We start from the raw sequence: 21,335 nt of genomic DNA, 5'->3' as shown, positions 1-21,335 counted from the left end.
TTCTCCTGTTTATGCCAGGGCAATCACAAACTACCCTCACTCTCTGTGAATGACTTCATGTCTTGATGAAGAACGATGTCAACTTGTGTGAGTTCCTTCCTTTGGGCTTTTCATTTGACGAAAATCACTCCCTACCTCCCACCCTGCTTCTTTTTTGGGGGTTCAGAGGAAGAGGGGTTCCCTTTTTCTAAATTTGACTCCTCTAGGGACATTCTGGATCTATACCTTTTCCAGGTCCTAAAGAGCTCTACTCTATACTTATCTCTTCCCTCTCTACTTCTCCACTGGTTTATGCCCTTAGGTCTCCCCTATCTCAAGAAGAAAAACAAACAGAAACCATGTATTTTTCCCTAGGGCCCCTTCTAGTTACATTTCCTTTTCACTATCAAAAGCTGCATTTTGGGTACACCCTCCTACTGAAAACTCTTAGCCCCCTGGGTTTTTGTGAAAAGGCTCTGTGATGGAGTTCTTCCTGTCCATGGAACTGTTCCTTCTCTGTCTCCTTTCCAAGTTCATTATCCATGCCCCACCTGCCCTGTGCCCCTCATCTCTCTCGATACTCTCTGATGATCTCATTTCAGCAGCTTCCAGGTTCAATTGTACATATAATTTCCTAAGTTATAGCTCTCATCTCTCTCTCTCCTGACCTCTGCATCTCTAATGCATAGCTTGACAGGTGCACCCAGGTGTCCCATAGGCATTTGTAACTCAGCAGAACTAAATCAGAATAAACTCATAAAATTCTCCCTAACCCCATCCCTCTTAATTTCTCAATTTCTGACAAAGATATCATCCAGATTCACAATTTAGAGTCATCTTTATTCTTCACTTTCTCTCTTTGTCCACACTAATTAGTGGTCAAGTCTTATTAATTCGCTCTCCTCTACATCTCCCTTATCTGTCCCCTTCTCTCTACTCATATCACTATTATTCTAATCTAGGTCCTTAACGCCTCTCACTTGAGATACTGCTGTATCTTTACAATTGTTTTCCCTGCATTCAGTCTTTGCCCTATCTTCCACATAACTTCCACGTTGATATTCCAAAAGCACAGGTTTGACCTGGTCACTCCTCTGCTCAAGAAGATTCACTGGCTCCCCACTGCCCTTAGGATAAAATATAAACCCCTTGAATACTTAAAGTTCTTCTTCACAATATCAAACCTCTAGTTCACATTTGTAAGCTGATTTCACCTTATATATTACTCTCACACAGACTCTCCACTTCAGCCAGATTGTCCTACTTGCCATTTCCCACACACAGCATCCATTTTCCCTGTCTTCCTTAGGCTGTTCCCTATGGTTAAATGCACTCCCTCCTCCTCACTGACTCTTTGTAGCCCTAAATCTCATCCAAGTTCAGCTCAAGCACCATTTCATTCAAAAGGCCTTTTCTGAGTTGCCTAATTGTTAGGTCCAGCCCCACAGTCATTGTATTAGATATCCTCTAAGTACTTATCCCTGAAACTGTTCTTATAGCAATCCTGCTATTGTAATGTAAGTTTCATGAAGGCAGGGAGGGTCTCACTTTATCCAGCCTTCTACTTCACAAGGGATAGAGGCTTAATAAATGCCAGTTATTTGACTAATCCATTGTTTTCATTTCCTAACCTCTCAGTACCATGTCCTCAACCCCTTCTAATTTGTTGTGTGACCCTACCACTGCTGAAACTGCTCACATGTCACCAATGATTGATTTCCTTACATAGGAATTCAGAAGTCTTTTCTCATTCCTCATTGTTCTTTACTTCTCCATGGCACTTGACAGTTCAAATTAGTTCACCTCAATTCAATAAACATTAATTACATAACTTGTGTAAGGCACAGTGCTAGGTGGAGGGATGTTAAGATAATTTAGGACCTGGAGTCCCAGTAAGTAAAGTTCTCATTGATTCAGTTTTAATTTATTTATGCTAATAATTCTCACATTTATGTAACCGGTAATTATCATTTCCCTAACTCCAGTCCTTTTCTTTCTAACTTCCTCCTAGACAAAGAAATGTGGATGTTCTGCCATGATTTAAAATTAAAGATGTCCAAACTTTAACTTATAGTCTTCTTTCCCAAACAAGTCTTTCCTTAATATTTCTGTCAGATGGGTCACCATTCTCCAAGTTTTTAATCAGCTCAAATTATTTTTAATAAATTCTGCTTTTTCTTCAATATCTAGTCAATCATGGCAGATTTTTTCCTTTTTATGTTTAATTCTGCAGTGCTACTAGAACCCTACTCTAGGACTGGGATTGTTGAACACCTTTAAATTCGTCTTCTGCCAAATTAATCTTTCAAAAAGACCTGTTTCAAGACCCTACTCAAAAAACCTACAATGGCTCTCTGATACCTGTCACACCAAGTTGGAATTCCTATGTTTATATTACAATCCAGACCCACTTTGTAGCCCACTACTCTCCATCTCAAATCCTTCATTCTATCCAGGCCCTTGTCATTGCCATCCTAGTCATACATGTTATCTTATATTTTTTACCCCAATATGTAATCCTTTCTCCTGCCTCTTTACTTGTGCAAACCGTTTTTGCCTTTCTAGAGTCAATTCAAATCCCACTTGCCCAAACTTAAAATCTTAGGGATTTCTACTTTTCTAAACTCCTGAAGGATATGCATCATAGCATTTAACATGACCACCTCTTACGTCAAATTATCTCCAATTGTTTCATTCTCTCAGGAATCTCAGGGGGCCACTGGAATTCCTTTTATAATCAGCATAGTCCTGGATGGTGAAAGAATGTGAAGACACCAGAACACAAAGTGTATAATAGTGGAGATATCATCTTTGCTAGGGTAGACAGGACAATTAAGTTTCTGCCCCTCACCCAATGTGCACTCATGGAAAGTATTCCCAGAAAGCCCACAGGGCTTGGCAGCCAGACTTGATCCTTTATGGAAGAGGGAAGAGCCTAGAAGTATCCCTATGAATCAATAGATTGGACAACTAGATGTACCATCCTGGCAACAGCCAGAGAGGGAAGTAATTTTACTGGTACAAATTTGTTGGATTAAAGACAGCATTTCTGTAAATTTGAGATCTTCCTACTTCCCCTGAAGCCCCACAGTGCAACATCTAATGCTTTCATATTTGGATAAGGTTTTTTCTCCTCAGAGGGCAGAGACCACGCCTAGCATACCTTCAATATATAATGCTGCAGGTACACAGGAGTCACTCCAGACATGCTTGTTGAAGTGATTATTCTAGCTAACTTCTGACATGAAAAGAGTAAAAGTGTACAGACTATTAGAAATAATGATATTGATAGCTTTCCAATTGCTAACACATTTGGTAACACAGCTATTACCCTGCTATGAAAGCCGTCACCTTACCGCAGGCCGAGGTATGGGCTTTTGCGGTTTCTTGGACCCCAGCTTTTTCATGGCATTGTAGTATTTCTTCTGCTCTTCTGTCATAAAGATATCTTGACCTCCAAAGTAAAGAAGAGAAAGTAAAACTGGTTACAACCATGTATCTCTATTAGCTACAGGGTCTGGCAAAGCTCATTAATGCTGAGGAACTTGGCTCTTTTCAAAACTGTCTTTTCTAATTTTGCACCCTGCTTTTGTTTATACACAGTTTCACTCAATATACAGATTTATATAGCCCTGGTTAACAGGAATAATATGATAAAAAGCATCATTAAGTGATCTGATGTTTGAGCTTATCATTACTTGTAAAAATTTCCTTTCTTGAATGATTCCCCCACGTCATGCCATTTTGGAATTTAAAGGACAAAGCATTATACATTAAGGTTAATTTGAGGAACAGTGATGATACTTCATGATACTTATCTTCTTTTTCTGCTGATTGAAGTTATCTATGATGACACCAATGAAGAGATTCAGAGTGAAGAATGACCCAAAAATTATAAAGATGACAAAATAAAGATACATGTATAGATTGTCTTCATACTTGGGTTGCCACTCTACCTAAAAGACATGAAGAAGGAGAAATGTAAGAAAAAAGGATTCCACAAAAACATCATGGAATTCTTACTTTCTAACATGTATCTAAATTTCTGAAAATAAAAAAGAACCAAGCACCAAACAGATTTTGTTAGATAGTAGAATGTGATGGGGTAGTGAAAACTGAAATTAATTTTATATCGCCTGAGACTTGATGAAATACCAAATTTCACAGAAAAAGTCTGAGTGGCTGCATATAATTCCATGTCAGAAAAATAGCTGTACTAAAGTAACAAACAAGCTGAGCATATATAGAGATGGCAGAAAGACATGTTCTTGGATGTTGGATTTCTAGTTGTCATGTTATATTTGTCTATCTCAGGGCAGCCCCTATGATTAACACGGCTCTCCTGCATGGTCCCTGTTGTAACCAGTGTCATGGCAGGTTAGCTGAACTGTGCTTAGGGTATAACCTGTGGTTAAAGTCAGGTTCAAATCCTACCACAGACACTCACCAGCTATGTGACTGACACCGGAGAAGTCATTCAATCTCATCCATAAAATGAAGGGGCTGGACCTGATCACTTCTAAGTTCCTTTCCACACCTATGGATTACTATGGCGCGGATTATTATTACTATTACTATGGATAAAACAAACTGGCCCACCTTTGACTTATCTCATTGGCATAGTATTCTAACTTAACTGTGTTAACTAGTCACATTCAACTCGGAAACAAAGGGAGACTAACTAGGTCTATTATAGATCAGTCATGATTTTGACTTGTTCAGTATAGTGAAACTGATAGCTATCTTCATTTTTATTTTGTTTTTGTTTTTTGTAAGGCAGTCGGGGTTAAATAACTCATCCAGCTGGTAAGTGTCAAGTACCTGAGGCTGGATTTGAATTCAGGTCCTTATGACTCCAAGACCAGTGCTATTATCCACTATAGCCTCAGCTCTCTCAATTTTTAAAAACTTTCTATATTGATAAAATTATAAGATAATAAGATTTAGATCTGGTAGGGATCCTATAGTCATCTAAACCTTTTTTTCTTTATAAAATCATATCTATATTTACATATATAATATTCATTTAGCAAAAAATCCACTTTCTCTTCCTCCCTCACCAATCCCCTCCCTACCACATTTAAATTGTCTTAATCTGTGGTCTGGGAATTTATTTTACCAAATATTTTAGTAGAAAGAGAGAGAGAAAGACAGAGAGAGAGAGAGAGAATGTGTGTGTGTTCATAAGCAGAAAAAAAGGAACTGTAATAGTTTTTCTAAAGTTAGATGGGAACAGAATGGAGTAAGAGAGAGTATTTGATAGAAACATTTTTGAAATTTAGATGCTGTTCTTGGTTAATACTATACTATTTTTACTTGCATGGTAGAGTTATAAATGCAATATTTAGACTAGTAGGATTGTATTTAAACAAAATTATATGAGTGAAATTATGCCTTATATGAAGTACAATGAATATTTTTTAAATTTTTCATGAATTCATAATCAAACATTTTAAGTAAACAAAAATTCTGACACATGAAAAAATACATGTGAAAATTCTTTTTTAAGAACACCATGTGAATTAAAAGTATAATTACTACTATGAAAAAAATAATAGCTAGCATTTATACATATTAATTCATTTGAGATAACCCTAGGAGGTGGGTAACCATTCCCATTTTATAGATTAGGAAACTGAGTCTGACAGAGATTAAGTGACATACAGATAGTGAATGCTTAAGACAGGATTCAGATTCAGGTGTTCCTGACTGCAAAGTCAGGGTTTTATTCACTGCACTACCTAGGTGTTTTTGATAATTTCAAAAAGCATTTCATATATTATTATCTTTCAAAATAAATTTATCTTGTAAATTTACCTCCATTTTCTTCCATTTATAGTGCCATTCAACTGAAATATAGTGACATTATATAAATTAAAATAATACCTCCAAATATACTTACATTTCGTGAATCAACAGCTGCATACATGATATCCATCCATCCTTTAAATGTAGCCTGGGGTAGGGGGTAGGAGGAGGAAGATACAGTATTTAACTTTACTCTAAAATGTTGATATTAGAAAAATAAGCTAAGCTATTCTTTCACGAGATCTTAAGATCATCAATATGCATTCAATTACCAGTATAATAAATATGTCATGATTCACTTTTACAGGTATTCTTTCCCATTTGTAATTTAATCACAATAAATATGACCTACAACTAAAACATGTGATCATATAAGCATTTACCTCTAAATTTTCACCTTTGCCAATTTCTGCAATAATTGTAGGTGTATTAGTCATGTATAGACAGAACATATACATTTCTGTATATGTTCACCCACATGCATGGCCAACATACAATTAGAACATAATTAACATATAATTAAAGAACATAATAGATAAGGTAGGAAGTAAATTGGAATTCAGGAGGTAAACTGAAATTGGGTTGGCTGTGACTTATTGGCAGCCAAGGTGGTGTTGGTCTCCTTTAATATGGTGGGGCATGGCATTTTGAAGCAAACATCCTACATTAAGAACCAGTTCCTTGAATAAAAACCTAATACTACATTACACAACATTTCTTAAGGCTCTGGAATTCTTATAGTAACTATCTGATGCACTGTTAATCACACAGATAGGTCACAAAGATTATGAAAGGACAAGGTTACTTACCACCTGTAACAAAGAAAGATATCCAAGTCCCACGTTATCAAAGTTTACTTTCACATTTTTCCATCGGGCAGTCTGATTACTGTCTATAAGGGCTTGGCATTCACTCAAATTGTTGACCACACTTATGTCAAACATCTCTCCAGTGGTGGTGTTAATACAGTGGTAAAACTTGCCAGCAAAAAGATTTACTCCCATGATGCTGAATATTAGCCAAAATATTAGACAAACTAGAAGTACATTCATGATAGAAGGGATTGCGCCCAAAAGAGCATTCACGACCACCTGGTAGAAAGAGAAGAGAAAGAAAAAAGCTTCACCACTTCCAAGGACTTCTCTTACTGAGTGTTTGAAGAAACTTCTGTGAATGGGTAGTAGCAATGCAACAATAGTGAATGCATCTCTCATCAGGGAATGCTAAAAGTAAGACACTAAAAATCAATATTGAACAGAATGATTTTTAAACATCACACAACCATCTCACTCAGAGAACACCAAATAAATAAAGAGGAAACCGGCACTTATAAGACGCATCTTTAGTCTTTGACTCTGTTAGGGAGCACAAGAGATAAAGGTCAAAACTTTAAGTCACTAAAGAATGGAACAAGTCTCAAGTACAAAATGTGGTGGAGAGTGTGGAGACTGGTCTGATATTCTTTAAAAAAGAACACTAAGTACAGCAGACTACTGTAAAAAGTTTATCGTCTGAACCTTTTATCTAATGGTAAGAGGAACTACAATGCCAGGTGGCACAGTGGATAGAGCACTGGGCAGAGGGTCAGGAAGACTCATCTTCCTGACTTCAAATCTGACCTCAGACATCTACTAGTTGTAGGACCCTGGCCAAGTCACTTAACTCTATTTGCTTTAGTTTCCCTACGTGAAAAAATGCTCTGGAGAAGGAAAACCACTGTAGTATCTTTGCCAAGAAAACCCCAAATTGGATCACAAAGAGTGGGACAGGACTGAAATGACTGAATAACAACATTGCTACTAGGGGTAATCAGATTTGGACATATGATCATGAAAAGAGTGTTGGACCCACAGATTAAAAACAAAAAACTAGGGTGAACAGGGTTAAGTGACTTGCCCAGGGTCACAGCTACCTATGTAAGGAAAATCATTTTGGTAGCTGTGTAGCAGAAGAACTAGAGTGGTGAGAAACTTAAGGGGGGAAAACCAATTAGGAGGCTACTGCAATAGTAAAGATGAGAGGTGATAAAGGCCTGAATTAAGGTGGTGACTATGTAAGCGAAAAAAAGGGCTTGGATACTAAAGATGGGGATGTACAAATGGTGAGATTGGCAAGTGATCATATATGGAAGGTAAGAAAGGGTGAGGAGTTAAGGATAATGAATCTGAGAGCCTGGAAGAATGCTAGAAAAATTGTTTGTGAAAATCAACCTAGATGGAAAGTTGTATTCTATTTCTAATACGCAGTCTTTTGGCCTTGGGGAAAACATGAGAAAAAGAGTTCAAGAATTTCCTGCACTGACTTCATTATTTACTCAATTGAAGCTTCTATTTTACTACTATTAGTGTTTTTTCAAGATGTGTTAAGTGAATATTCTCTTTAGACAATTAATTTTGTTGTTGTTCAGTCATTTTCAATTGTGTCCGATTCTCTGTGACTTCATTTGGGGTTTTCTTTGTAAAGATATTGGAGTGGTTTGCTATTTTCTTCTCCAGTTTATTTTACAGATGAAAAAACTGAGGCAAACAGGGTTAAATGACTTGCTCAGGATCACACAGCTAGTAAATGATTTGAACTCAGGGAGATGAGTTTTCCTGATTTCAGGTCTGTCATTTTATCCTCTGTACCACCCAGCTGCCCCAGAGAATTATCTTGCTAAATGATTTATCCTATATAAATAGCACTTGGCACTAGATTAAGACAAGTATCTGTATTATTTACCTTTGCATTGCTAGCACCTGACATGTGCCCTTGCCCACAGTAGGGCACATATTCATTGAATTGTTTGCTGAGTTGGACTGGACATGCCAGTTGGAAATAGACTTAAGCAAGAAATGTGGAAAAGAATACATAGAAATCTTATCTCTGATGCTGAAATAAACCCACTTGCAAATGGGCAGATAAGAAACAATTTAAGTGATTTTTTTAAAATTAAAATTGATTTCTTCAAAAACCCTTTCTATAGTCTTAGAAAATTAAGTTAACAAGTAAGAGATAGACTAGTTAGTAGCAAATGAAGGAAAGTTGGGTTTGAATCCTGTCTCAGACATTCATTAGCTGGGTTGCCCTGGACAAGTCCCCTACCTGCTCAGGACTTTAATTTCCTCTTCTGTGAAATGGAATAATACTTGTATTACATATCTTAAAGGGTAATAACATAATTGTTAAGTTGCTATAAATAACAGAATGTTAGTTTTAGGTGTAGTGCCTCATAATCATAGATTTAAAGTTGAAAGGAACCTCAGAGGCCATCTATTCTTTCACTAATTGTTTTAAAATTCATTATGAGCTAAAAATGTTGTGACCTAATTTTAACAGTTCTCAACACTTCTGAACTCAAAAAGTACCTTGTTATATATTTTTATTGTTATTATATGTTATATAAGATGTTTTCTGGGCTAAATCTATATGTGGGTAAATAATAAAAGACATGTGACCCTGGGCAAGTTTAAGGTTTACAAAGTGCTTTTACCACAACAACCTTGTGATGTAAGTAGTTCAAAGTATTTATAATTTCCATTTCTAAGATGAGAAAACTGGGGCTTAGAGAAGATATGTGATTTTATTAAAACCAGAACTGAGGTTTGAACACAAGTCTCTCTGACTCTAAGTTCATTGATCTTTATAGCATTATCTTCTGGCTTAGGCATCCCTTACAAATAATTGGATTTCAACATATTTAAGTACTATTTCAATTCAACAAACAACGTGCGAAGCATTGTGGTAGGTACTGGGTTTCCTTCCTTGGTTCTTCATTTTACATAGTATATCATCACAAAGATGAAAATGAAAAGAATACAATAAAATCTTATGCCTAGGGATCCAAATATCCTCTTAAATCAAATATGTTAATTAAAAGAAAACATCTGGATTATCAGTTTCCAAAGAATTAGAATATAAGATAATTAAACATTCTAACAAAAAAACTATATTGAACATTTTTAAGGTATTTGGAAAAATCTTTGTCTGATAATTCAAAATGCTCTCTAGGATCTTATAAGTGCCTCAGGGTCATCATTATAAACATCAGTCATTACTGATGAACAAATAGGAGGAAATTAACAGTTCATAGTCCAGTTGATAGAAGGCTAGGTAGCTGAACACACACACACGTATGTATATATGTATACATAAGTATTATATTACTTACATATTTATTTTAAAAATGTGTGTGTGAGAGTATGTTTCTGCGCATCTGCCAAGGGAGGCTATTTTGAGACTGGTTGAGAAAGTGAAGACTGTGTGTTCATGTCTGTAGTGGTTATACAGCGAACCGATAAATACTTAAATATGAGATTATTAAACCTTCTTAGTAAACAATTGTGATTCAGAGTCATAGCCAACGAAAAATACTACCTTCCTCAGCTACCATTCCAATTATCCCCCAAAGGCTTTCTCTCTCAGCCCTATCCCTAAGTAGGGATTCCTATACTACCCTCTGGAATTCCTGTTCTGTCCTTAAGACAGTTCCATTTATTGCAGTCCATTTCAGTATTCCCATCTGCATAAATGCATAGAAAACTAGCTTCCTCTAGAAGTCACTGAACCCTTTGATTGCATCCTCTAGTCTCTCATGCATTCTTGATATACTGTGCCAGGAGAAGAGTATATATACTCCTTATTCCTCACTGATGCTGCCAGTACTTCCTTCTGTCCTCATCACTCATTAACTGCTCTTCTTTTGAGATTCACACTATCTGTATATATCACCTAGACCAGATCCTTATTGAATTCCCCACAGATAATTTTCTTTTCTTTCTTAAGGAATTCCATATTTTGTTTTATCCCTTCCTTTATACTTGAAGATTTCAATATATATATATATGTTGGTGCCTCAAATGCCTTGGCTCCTCAGTTAATCTCCTCAATTCCCATGGCCTTTGAGTTCATTCCATCTTAGATATCCACAGAGATAGCTTAAACTCATCAAATTCATAAATACATCAGCAATATAGCAATATGCTCCACAGTCTTAAATTCTGAAATTCTTCTTTCTGACCATAACTTCTATCCTTTCTTTCCCTGTCTTATCTCTACTTCAGTCCCTCTATTCCTAACTTATTTTTTGTCTCACCTTTCATTGTTTCCAAGATATCACTCCTACTCTGGCCTGACTTTTCTTCCTTGATAGTCTTGACTTAAAATAGTTATTCAGTTCAACTGTATATTATCCATAATCCTTTAATCCATTGTTCTAATGCTTTTCACCCTTTGTCAAACTCAAGCCACAGGATTTCTCTGCTTTTACTTGGCTGCTGAGTGGTGATAAAGCACCCAAATCATCCCTACTAATCATGAGGGTCTCTCAAGTCTCTGTGTGCGCTGGGTACCCTTCTCTTTTCATTCTATAATATTTCACTTGGTGATCTCTTCACCTTTCATGGGTTCAATTATCATTTTTATGCAAATGATTCCCAGATCTATATATTCAGTCTTATTCTCTCTGCTGGCCTATGTTCATACATCTTCAACTGCATCTTGAACATCTCAAATAGTATGTATTGAATGCATTTCAAACTCAATATGGCCAAAATGAAACCAGTATGTTCTCCCCCTAATCCTCTTCTTTTCCCAACTTTCCTGTTTATGTCAAAGATGCTACCATCCTACCAGTCATCCAGCATCATTCATATCCTTGGTGTCATCCTCTATCCTTCATACTCACTTATCCAACACATCTAGGTTGATAATAACCAGCTAGCTCCTATCATTTCTATCTTCATAATATATCTTATATGTGCCACCTTCTTTTCATTTCTATAACCATAAATGTAGCTCAGACCTTCATCATCTCTCACTTGGACTACTTGAATAGCCTTTAGGTTGATCTCCTTGCCTCAGATCCCTCCTTACTCTAATCTTCCACTTACTTGCAAAGTATTTTTTTTTTTTGAAGTATAGATCTGACCATGCTATCCTTCTGCTTACTGAGTTCTAGTGACTCCCTATTTTCTCCAAGATCAAATATAAAGTCCTCTGTATCGCATTTAAAGTTCTTCATACCTTTGACTCTTCATACATTCATCTTACTCCACTCCTACACTCTATGAACCAGTCACACTGGCCTACTTGCAGTTCCTAGTACAATCCTCCATCTCTCATTTCCATGCATTTGTATTGGCTATCCCTCATGTCCAGATGGCTCTACTCCTGCTTCTTAATTTCCTTGGCTTCCTTCAAGACTCAGCTCAAATCCCATCTTCAGCAGGAGGTATTTTCAGGTTCCCCCAGATGCTAATGCCTTACTTTTTCAGATTTCTTTAATTCACAAAGTGTATACCTTATTATTATCCAATTATTTATATGTTGCCTCCCTATGTTCCTTGAGGATGGAGGCTGCTTTTTATCTTTTTTAGTATCCCCTGTGCTTAGCATGATGCCAGCATAGAGTGCATATATAATAAATACTTGTTGACTACCTGACTCTCTTGTTTCATTCTCCCAGGAAAAAGTTAATGTTCTCCTTGCCAAGTATCATTTTCATGATGCTCTAATTTCTATTCCCTTTCAATGTGTCTTGGAACTTGCCTCTTCAGTCATTCTATTTCTCATTATCTTCAAGTTCTTACCTACTAGTTCTTCCTTGCTTCCCAAAGACATGCTAAAGCCTCTCCATCCTGAAAAACATCTTGACTTGATTGTCATACCTTAAAGCTATTGTCTGATATCTCTCCTTCCTTTTATAGTCTAATTCCTTTAAAAAGCTGTCTATATTCATTGGCATTCACTTTCTCCCCTCCCATCCACTTCTTGGCCCCTTTCAATCCCACTACTTGACTGAAATTGATTTCCAAGTTTACCAGTGAAATCTTAACAACTCCAAAGACCTTTTCTCATTTTCCTTCTGGGACCATCATCCACCTCCTCCCTTACCATGGGTATGTTCTAAGGTTCTATTCTGGGCTACCATATTTATTCTCTCTGTCTCTCTCTCTGTCTCTCTGTCTTCTCTCTCTCTGTCTCTCTGTCTCTCTGTCTCTCTCTCTCTCTCTCTCTCTCTGTCTCTCTCTCCCCCTCCCTCCCTCCCCTGTTTTAGTAATCTCTACAATTTCTAAGGGGTTCAGTTTTCATCTCCATGAAGATGACTCTCAAATTCAAACATATCCAGCCCGAGTCTCTTTTCTGAATTCTAATTCTGCCTGTTCGTGGTCTGCTGACTATCTCCATAGTTTCATATGCTTCCTAAATTCTTTATGTTCAGAACTGAACTCATCATCTTTCCCTGAAACCCTTCTCTCTTCAAACTTCACTATTTCAGGTGAGGACAGCACCATCCCTACATTCAAAGTTTTAGAGGCATCTTATATTCTTTCTTTTCCTTGAACTAATCATTTGCCAAGTCCTATTGATTCTATCATCGCAGCATTTCTTATTTATCTCCTTTCCATTCACAAGGTTCTCATCCTTTCTTGCTTAAGCAATTTGGTTTACCTACTTTCAGTTTCCACCCAGCTACCAAAATAATCTTTCTAAAGAACAAATCTGGCCATGTCACTCACCTGCTCAAATATCTCTAGTAGCTCCTTATTGTCTCTAAGACAAAATACAAATGCCTCAACCTGCCATTTAAAAGTTTTCAAAATCTGGCTCCCACTCACCTTTCCAGACTTATTTCACATTATTCCCTTACACACAATCTATGTCCCAGCCAAATAACCTACTTATTCTCTGAAGCCAGTATTTGTTCTCTTACTTATGGATCAAAGATTTAGAGTTAGAATGGTTCTTAGAAACTCATCAAGCCCAACATCCTCATTTTATAGATGACAGCACTGAAGGGCAGACAAGTGAAGTGAATTACTGAAGGTCATATAGGTAGTGAGTATCTTAGGTATGATCTGAACCCAAGTCTTCCTTACTCCAAATCCACAGCACTACTTATTACACCACTTCCTTTCACTTCAGTGCCTCTGTATAAGTGATACCCCATGCTTGGAATGCTCTCCTTCCCCGATTCTTAGAATCTTTAGATCCCTGAAATGCAGGGACTATTTTTAAGTTTTTGTCTTTGTATTCAGTTTCCAATGCCTAGCACAGTGCATAATACATAGTAGGTACTTACTAAAATGATTGTTGAATTGAACTTAATTGATTTCTATGTGATTATATCTTCCAGCTAGAAAAGTCAAATTATTATATAAAAGTGGTATAAGCTAAAAAATAGTACTGGTGTTAGGATAGGAGATCTTTATTTGGGTTGCAGAATTGATATTCAAATTTTTCTACCTATAAAATAAAGAAAATAGTTATCCTTTAATTTTTTACTGACATCATATAGATAAGAAAACACGTTTTGAACTCTTCAGGGAAAAAAAGGTTAATGTTCAACTCCTTTAGTAAAGACGGTAAATTGAAAATATTTCTAGAAATCCTAAAATAAAGAACATTGTATAAGCTGCAAAAGAAAGAAAAAAAGAATCTGAAGATGAAAATGATAGAAAACATGACAAAATAAATGCACAATGGTATAGGAATTTCAAATAGTCCAGGAACCATAAGAAAATGGTTTATTTAATAATTATATTTTTAGTATTTAAAATTAATATAAAAAACTTATACATTTTTGAAAAACCCTCAAAAACACCAGACTAATTTTTTTTCATTGTTCCAAATTCTCCTTTAACATTAGTTAATATATCTGACTTTTTTTTAGGGAACATCTTTTCTCTAGGGAAGAGGATAATACATTCATTTTCATTTGCATAGCAAAGCATATCCTTACTAGTAATTTGGTGAAACGTATATTAGAAAAACCCTTGCAGCTTCAGTGATTTTTTTGGACTGCTTCATTAGTCATGTTTCTACCACATAGACCTAGCCTTAAAAATTTTCTCAAATATCATGGAAAGCATCATTTTCTAAATGTTCCATTTGTGAACTGTCATTGCAAGGGAGATAGTATCAGCATGTTGTCGGAGGTGTGAGCATCTAGCTTCAGGGTCTTTGCCTCAGAGGACTGAAAATGTCAGGTCAAATTCTTCACAACTCCTTTATATCTTGTTTCTTGTGTAAGGGCTCCATGTCCAATGTCTGACCTACTTTTTATCCATTTCAGTCTGAGCCCTAAAGCTAAAGAAACAGTTTCTGACATGAATTCCTTGGCGGGGGGGGGGGGGGGGGGGGGGCGGGGAGAACCTCTCTAAACATCAGAAATGGAGCACTAAGGATGCTGTGAAGAAATATCTGGCAATTTTAAATTACACCAACTGGGATTTCCTGCACATTTATAAATGAAATGAACACTCCTGATCTGAGTCCTGGTTCACCTCCTTCACAGCATGATGGAGAATTCCCACAGAGCTGGGAACATTAGAAATCTATCTAAAGGATTCACATTGGCTAAATCCTGTTCTTCTTACCTTTTCAAATTTATTGTCTTGTTCACATTAACTAAATCCATTTCCTTTTCCAATAGCACATAAAATAACTAAGCTAGCTGGTTTCTAAGGTCCCTTTCTGTCTCAAAGTTGCATGATTCTATAAATTTCATAATTTCATGATTGTTATTGAAAGAACAGAAGCAACTATTGAGCAGCACATCGAGACAGAAAAGGAAGCTTAAAAATGATCGTCTAAACTGAAAATTATGGGGACACCATGAAAACGAAAAAGCAAAATGACTACTGGATACTGAATAAAGGTTGTAAAAAAAAATGTATGTATATATGTGTGCATATGTATTATATGTATGTAAATATATATGTTTTTATATGTGTGTATGCATCCACACATAAACTTTGGCATAAGCCACTGCAGGATAGTGATGGGGACTTAGGTAACTGCTTGCTAAATACCCTTATATTCAGTTTAGTTCTAACCTTCTACGTTCTCTGAATAAATGGAGGTCATTTAAATCTTTTCAAATGTAATAATTCTTTTACTGTACATTCCTTCATCCCTCATCTACTGAGTCTGTAGTTTGCTAACTGGAATTTGTTTACACATTGCTTTGTAAGTACTCTTAAGTAATTTTCTTCCACGTGAGTCTGTTTTACCAACTAAATGATCAGGACCATGGGTTAGAAAACTACAAATCTGGGTTTTAGCTTCCTGCTGCTAAATGCATTGTGTGACCTTGGGCAAGTTGTTTAACTTTGCTCTGTCTCAATTTTCTCATCTACTAAAAGAAAATAATAGTATAGTCATTCTGGTAAACAATTTGGAACAATGCCTCCAGTGTTACAAAACTGTGCATGCTTGTTGACCCAGCAATATCACTATTAGGACTATATCCCAAAGAGATCAAAGAAAGAGGGAAAGATACATATGCACACATATATGCATATGCACATATATATAATACATGTATATATAATTACACATTATTATGTTACATAGTCTTATAGATTTTATATACTATTATGTATGTAAATATTTAGAGCAGGTTTTTTTTTTTGAGTAGTAAAGAACTGGAAACCAAGAGAAGGGATGAACTCATCATCTGGGTAGTGGGCAAATAAATTATAGTATATGAACATAATGGAATGCTATTGTAGTATAAGAAATTATAAAAGAGATGATTTCAGAGAAATCTGAGAATATATGGAGTAACAGAGTGAAGTAAGGAGAATCAGGGGAACAATTTGTATAATAACAACCACATTAAAAAAATGAGCAATTTTGATTTGATCCACACAATGATCTATCATGACTCCAGAGGACCAATGATGAAGAATGCTACATACAACCTGATAGTTGATGATTAAATAAACACACAGAATGAATCATATTTTTAGACATGACCAACATGAGGATTTGTTTTGCATATGTGCATAAAAATACATATGTATTTGTTATGTAGGTTTTGATTTTCTTTCCCTTTTTGATGGGAAAGGTAAGGAGAAGAAAAAGTAAATATCTGGTCATTGAAAAAAATAAAATTAAATTATAAAAAGGGAGTAATAAAACTTGTTTTATCTACTTTAAACAGTTAGAATCATAGATCATAGAGCATTAGAGGTAGAAGAGATCATAGAGACTTAGTTCAGCCCACTCAGTTTGGAGATGAGGAATCTGAGGGTGTGAAGTGACATGCCTAAAGTGACATAGCAAGTTTAGTGGGTAGGACCAGAATTAGGCACCCTAACTCCCTGATTCTAGTGCTCATCATTTTATACCACATATGAAAAGGTTCTCTGTGAAAGTGTTTTTTAAAAATATAAAACATTATGCAAATGCATAATGTGCTACTTGAAGGCAGTATATCCATATATATCATTCTTATTTAGTAAAGTAGGCATATTTTAATATATGTGACTAACTTACTAAGTAAATATACCACCACTCCCCAACCCCAGATGAAGAAAATTTCAAAATTCTTCATGGATCTGACATTTTTAAGCTGTCAGCTTTCTTTTTTTTTCTACTGTGAATTTTTTCACCAGGTTAAAGAAGAGTGGTCTTACCCTCATCCCTTCAAACCGAGATAAGGCTCTTAAAGGCCTCAAAGCTCTTAGTGTCCGAAGAGATTTGATGGCACCAAGCTCTGAGTAGCCCAAGGCATTTGCAGTTAAGCTAACCAAAGAGACCTATATGAAAAGAAGAAAAGGATATTCATTAATATTAGAGTCTTTATACAAAACAAGCTCAGCTTGTGACATAAATATATATTTTTTAAAAAGCCATAATAGGCCAATTTTCTTCAAAAAACATTTTAGAGGGACTTTTTTTAGGTTAAAAAAAGGAGATAAGATTGTCATAGGGCAGATGCCTACTCTACTCTTGTGGAAGCTTGTGACAAATACTTTATCATTTCACATATTCTTTGGATGATCAGAGTAATTTAAAAAAAAGAAAAATCAAGCTAAAGCATTACAAAAGCAGTTTAATGAAACCAAAGGTTAATTTTAAATAGACATTCTGGATATAACTCCTTCATTTGTCTTACTTTTTTCATTAAGAAGTCCAAGTAGCTAAACAGAGCTAATTGATTAGATCAGAAAGAAATGGATTAAAAATATCAAGGAATTGATTTAAATTAATCAAAGATTTTGTTGTTGTTGTTTAGTAACTTTTCAGTCATGCCCAACTTTCAATGACCCCTTCTGGGGTTTTCTTGGCAAAGATACTAGGTGGTTTGCCATTTCCTTCTCCAGCTAATTTTACAGATGAAGAAATAGGCAAACAGGGTTAAGTAACTTGTCCAGGGTCACAGAGCTAGTAAGTATCTGAGGTCAAATTTGAACTCAGATCTTCCTGACTCGAGGCCCAGCACTCTGTGCCACCTGGCTGTCCATCCAATCAAAGATTTATAACTCAACAGTTTCTTTAGTCATTCTCACAGATGACTAATTTCATAATTGACAAGATTTCTAAGTCAGCTACAAAGAGACAATTTATTACTGCTAACAAGAGGAATCACCAATCTACTTTGAAAATATGAAATGGACTGATGAAAATTATACACAGGTAAAGAAAAGCCTCATTTTATCCCAAAATTCATTTATACACAAAAAAGGGAAACAAGTTAGAGAATGGGAAGAAAATTTTCAAAACTACAGCATTAATAATTTCATAAGAAACCTACTTAATTTAAAAGTATTCAAATAATTTATCATATATATGAATGATTACAAGGGCAAAACTCACTACTTCAAACAAATTATGCCATCTAAATTAGTGACTGCGTATGTTTATCTGTTGGGAAATTTCTCAGTCTGGGGTCCTTGAGACCCATGAAAGAATCTCATCCATCAACTTGTGGACAAGACGAGATCAAATAAAGTGAATAGCCTAAAGGAAAGGAAGATTATTTATTATTCTGCTAAGGAAGAATAGGAACTTCAGACTTGGACTTCTTAAAACAGACATCTATCTCATACAGCTTTTCAGGTCCATTTAGGTGCACAGTCAATCAGCAGCATTTTGCAGCATTTGAATGGATGGAAGGGATGCCCTCTGTCCTGATAAAGATGCTGGTCTGGAAACTCTCTATTTGATTGTATCATCTGTGGGGTTGTATGTAGCTCAAGAAGGCTATGTGCTGTAGGATTTTCTACATTCATCAGGTTTTGTGATTCTCTCTACAGCAGAATAGAGAACAATTCAGTCAGGTTTTAGTGCACTTAGTCTACAGCAGAATGGGGGTGTGGGTGTGGTCATCAAGTCAAACAGCACGTTTCATTGATAAAGTTATTTTCCCTCCATATATGTGTGGATAATATAGGATAATATATACATATGTGTATATACATATACATATTTGTATACACACACATATACATATATGTTTCGGGCTTGGTTTTTTTCTCCAAGGATCCATAGGTTATAAGCAGAATTTAAACTAAGGTTTGTTTTTTTTTATATCAACTTCATTGCCTATATCACAATACTTTGTTTTAAAAGAAAATGCATCTTTATTTTTGGGCAAATAATAATTTAAATTTGGCTAATAAAATGATGGGCTTGAATGAATGGAGAATTATCTGACTTAGCATATGTCAATTGTGATAAAATTTATCACTTGCTACTTTGAAGTATTACTTCCAGATACTTGAAAAGTTTGTGCTCTGCAGTAGTTTATACAGTATCACTAAACCCTTCTTTCCACCACCTACTTGCTCTTCAAGTCCTTTCCTCAGATATGTATCAAAAGGAAGCCTTATCTAAAGAATTACCATTTCTAAACTTGTGCAGTTCAAGTGCCTGACATTAAGTGTATCCAAAGGATCAAGAACAGCAGTGATTCTCAATTATGGAGAGCCTAACAAAAACAAAGTCTCAAGCCAAACTTTGAAAGATCCTTAAATTTAATGAGTTAGATCTAAGGAGACTTTTCTAACAATGAGGCTCAATTACTTTAATGACACCGAGAAATTCCCTTAACTAGGGCAAAATCAGAGGTTAATGAGGATAGCACAAAATAGCTGACTTTTGGAATCAATAAATTGCTTATATGACTAGTGTTAAAATGCTGACTCAGAGATTTGTTTACAGGATGTTTTTATTTCTAGTTCTCAAACTAAGTAGAATAGAAAGAACTAGGAATAAGGACAACTTTAATTTACAGATATAATATTAACGTGTGTGTATATAGATAATGTATAACATCTACTCATTTTAATTAATTAGATATTGTATCATTTATACTATTACATATTATTTTATATGTATTATTACTTATTATATTCCTTATTCAGAAACCAATGGTACAATTAAAATAAATAGCAATGTAAAACTAAAATTATAACAGTTTTCTTCAAAATTAAGTTTAAGTAAAAGAAAAATATGCTCATTGCTCCAAAATACATAGAAAAATTATAAATCCAGAAATTAAAACACACATGAATCTAAATTTTAGATAACTACTTAATCAGTTATGGAGTTAAATAATTTATTTAACTTCATTATCTTAACTATATCTTATGTATTACATAAGATATGTAACTATATCTTAACTATTATATAAGCTATATAACTATATCTTAACTATAACAAGTTCGATATGGAACTTATAAGTTATCTAGCTTAATAAGTTAGATAACTAACTAGATAAGCAAGAGAAATAATGCTGTCAACAGGATATAAAAGATACTTCTTCATTAATTAATAGAACTGGATAGTAGATACAAATAAAAGGGAATAAATGTGTTGTACATAATCAAACAGTAACATCATACATTGTGAAATCAACCTACACTCTGATGCTTTCCTTTTTCTGGAAAAGAAAACACAGTAGTATTATATTAGCTACAAAAGACTGTAATAAATCTTAATGACATTTCCATGTTCAGGTACCATATGTAGGCTTGGCTCCTTTCTTCCTTTATGGATAAACTAGAGATCTGATAGGTTATTATACGAAGCAATTTTAAATGAGATCTTTACAATTATTTCAGATTATCTATATTACTGTTTCTTTCCACTACCACAACTGTTGAAAGGGTGATTGGTATTTTATGAAAAATATGCAAATTGCTACAAAATGAGAAACTGTAGAATACTACTTACATCAACAATAAGAAAGTCCAGCCAGCACCATGCATTAGTAAAATACATTTGGAAACCATATGCAACCCACTTCAGAAGCATTTCCAGAATGAAAATGTATGTGAAAACCTTGTCAGCATATTCCAACATTGTCTTAATTGTTTTTCGTTGTTCAATATATATGTCTTCAAAGGCCTATAAAAGAAAGTTTCTATTAATTGTTCATTGATATGAATAGTTTTAGATTAAATTCCTCAGTGCTGGAGAAAAATACGTAAATGTATTCTTTTGAGTAGTTAAATCATGTTATCTCCAGGAGCCTTAGGCTAAATGGCTTGATGTTTTTCCACAACCAAGTCTCACTGTACAGTTATACTTCAGCCATTTCAACTAAATTGATGGGGTAGTTGAGTACTATATTATGGTTGACTGGTTTCCTCATTCAGTTAGGCTGCTGTCTCAGAAGCTTTTTCTTCTTCAAGAAAGCATTTGTAAGTGAAGCCTTATCTCATACCACTGATCTGGAAATTATTTCACTAATGTAAGACTGCACTCAAAGACTACAGAGCATATATACCGTGGTCCACCAAAATAGAACGCCCTACTCTCCAAGGGACATA

At 35.2% G+C, this 21,335-nt stretch overlaps 1 protein-coding gene across 1 annotated transcript in view; it reads right to left on the bottom strand.

Annotated features, from left to right (window-relative positions):
* The window catches only part of LOC140505806 (sodium channel protein type 2 subunit alpha-like), a 114,657-nt gene that overhangs the window by 6,721 nt on the left and 86,601 nt on the right, over positions 1-21,335 (bottom strand). Inside the window, exons 20-25 of the mRNA XM_072612189.1 lie at positions 20,737-20,910; positions 17,193-17,315; positions 6,597-6,878; positions 5,882-5,935; positions 3,798-3,935; positions 3,336-3,440 (exon numbers count right to left, since the gene is read on the bottom strand). Coding sequence (XP_072468290.1) covers positions 3,336-3,440; positions 3,798-3,935; positions 5,882-5,935; positions 6,597-6,878; positions 17,193-17,315; positions 20,737-20,910 — 876 coding nt within the window. The remainder of the gene's footprint in view (positions 1-3,335; positions 3,441-3,797; positions 3,936-5,881; positions 5,936-6,596; positions 6,879-17,192; positions 17,316-20,736; positions 20,911-21,335) is intronic.

This window comes from Notamacropus eugenii, chromosome 5 (genome assembly GCF_028372415.1).
Source record: "Notamacropus eugenii isolate mMacEug1 chromosome 5, mMacEug1.pri_v2, whole genome shotgun sequence".
Lineage (NCBI taxonomy): Eukaryota > Metazoa > Chordata > Mammalia > Diprotodontia > Macropodidae > Notamacropus > Notamacropus eugenii.
Note: the sequence above shows the minus strand (reverse complement) of the source record. Positions and strands in the feature narration are given on the sequence as shown.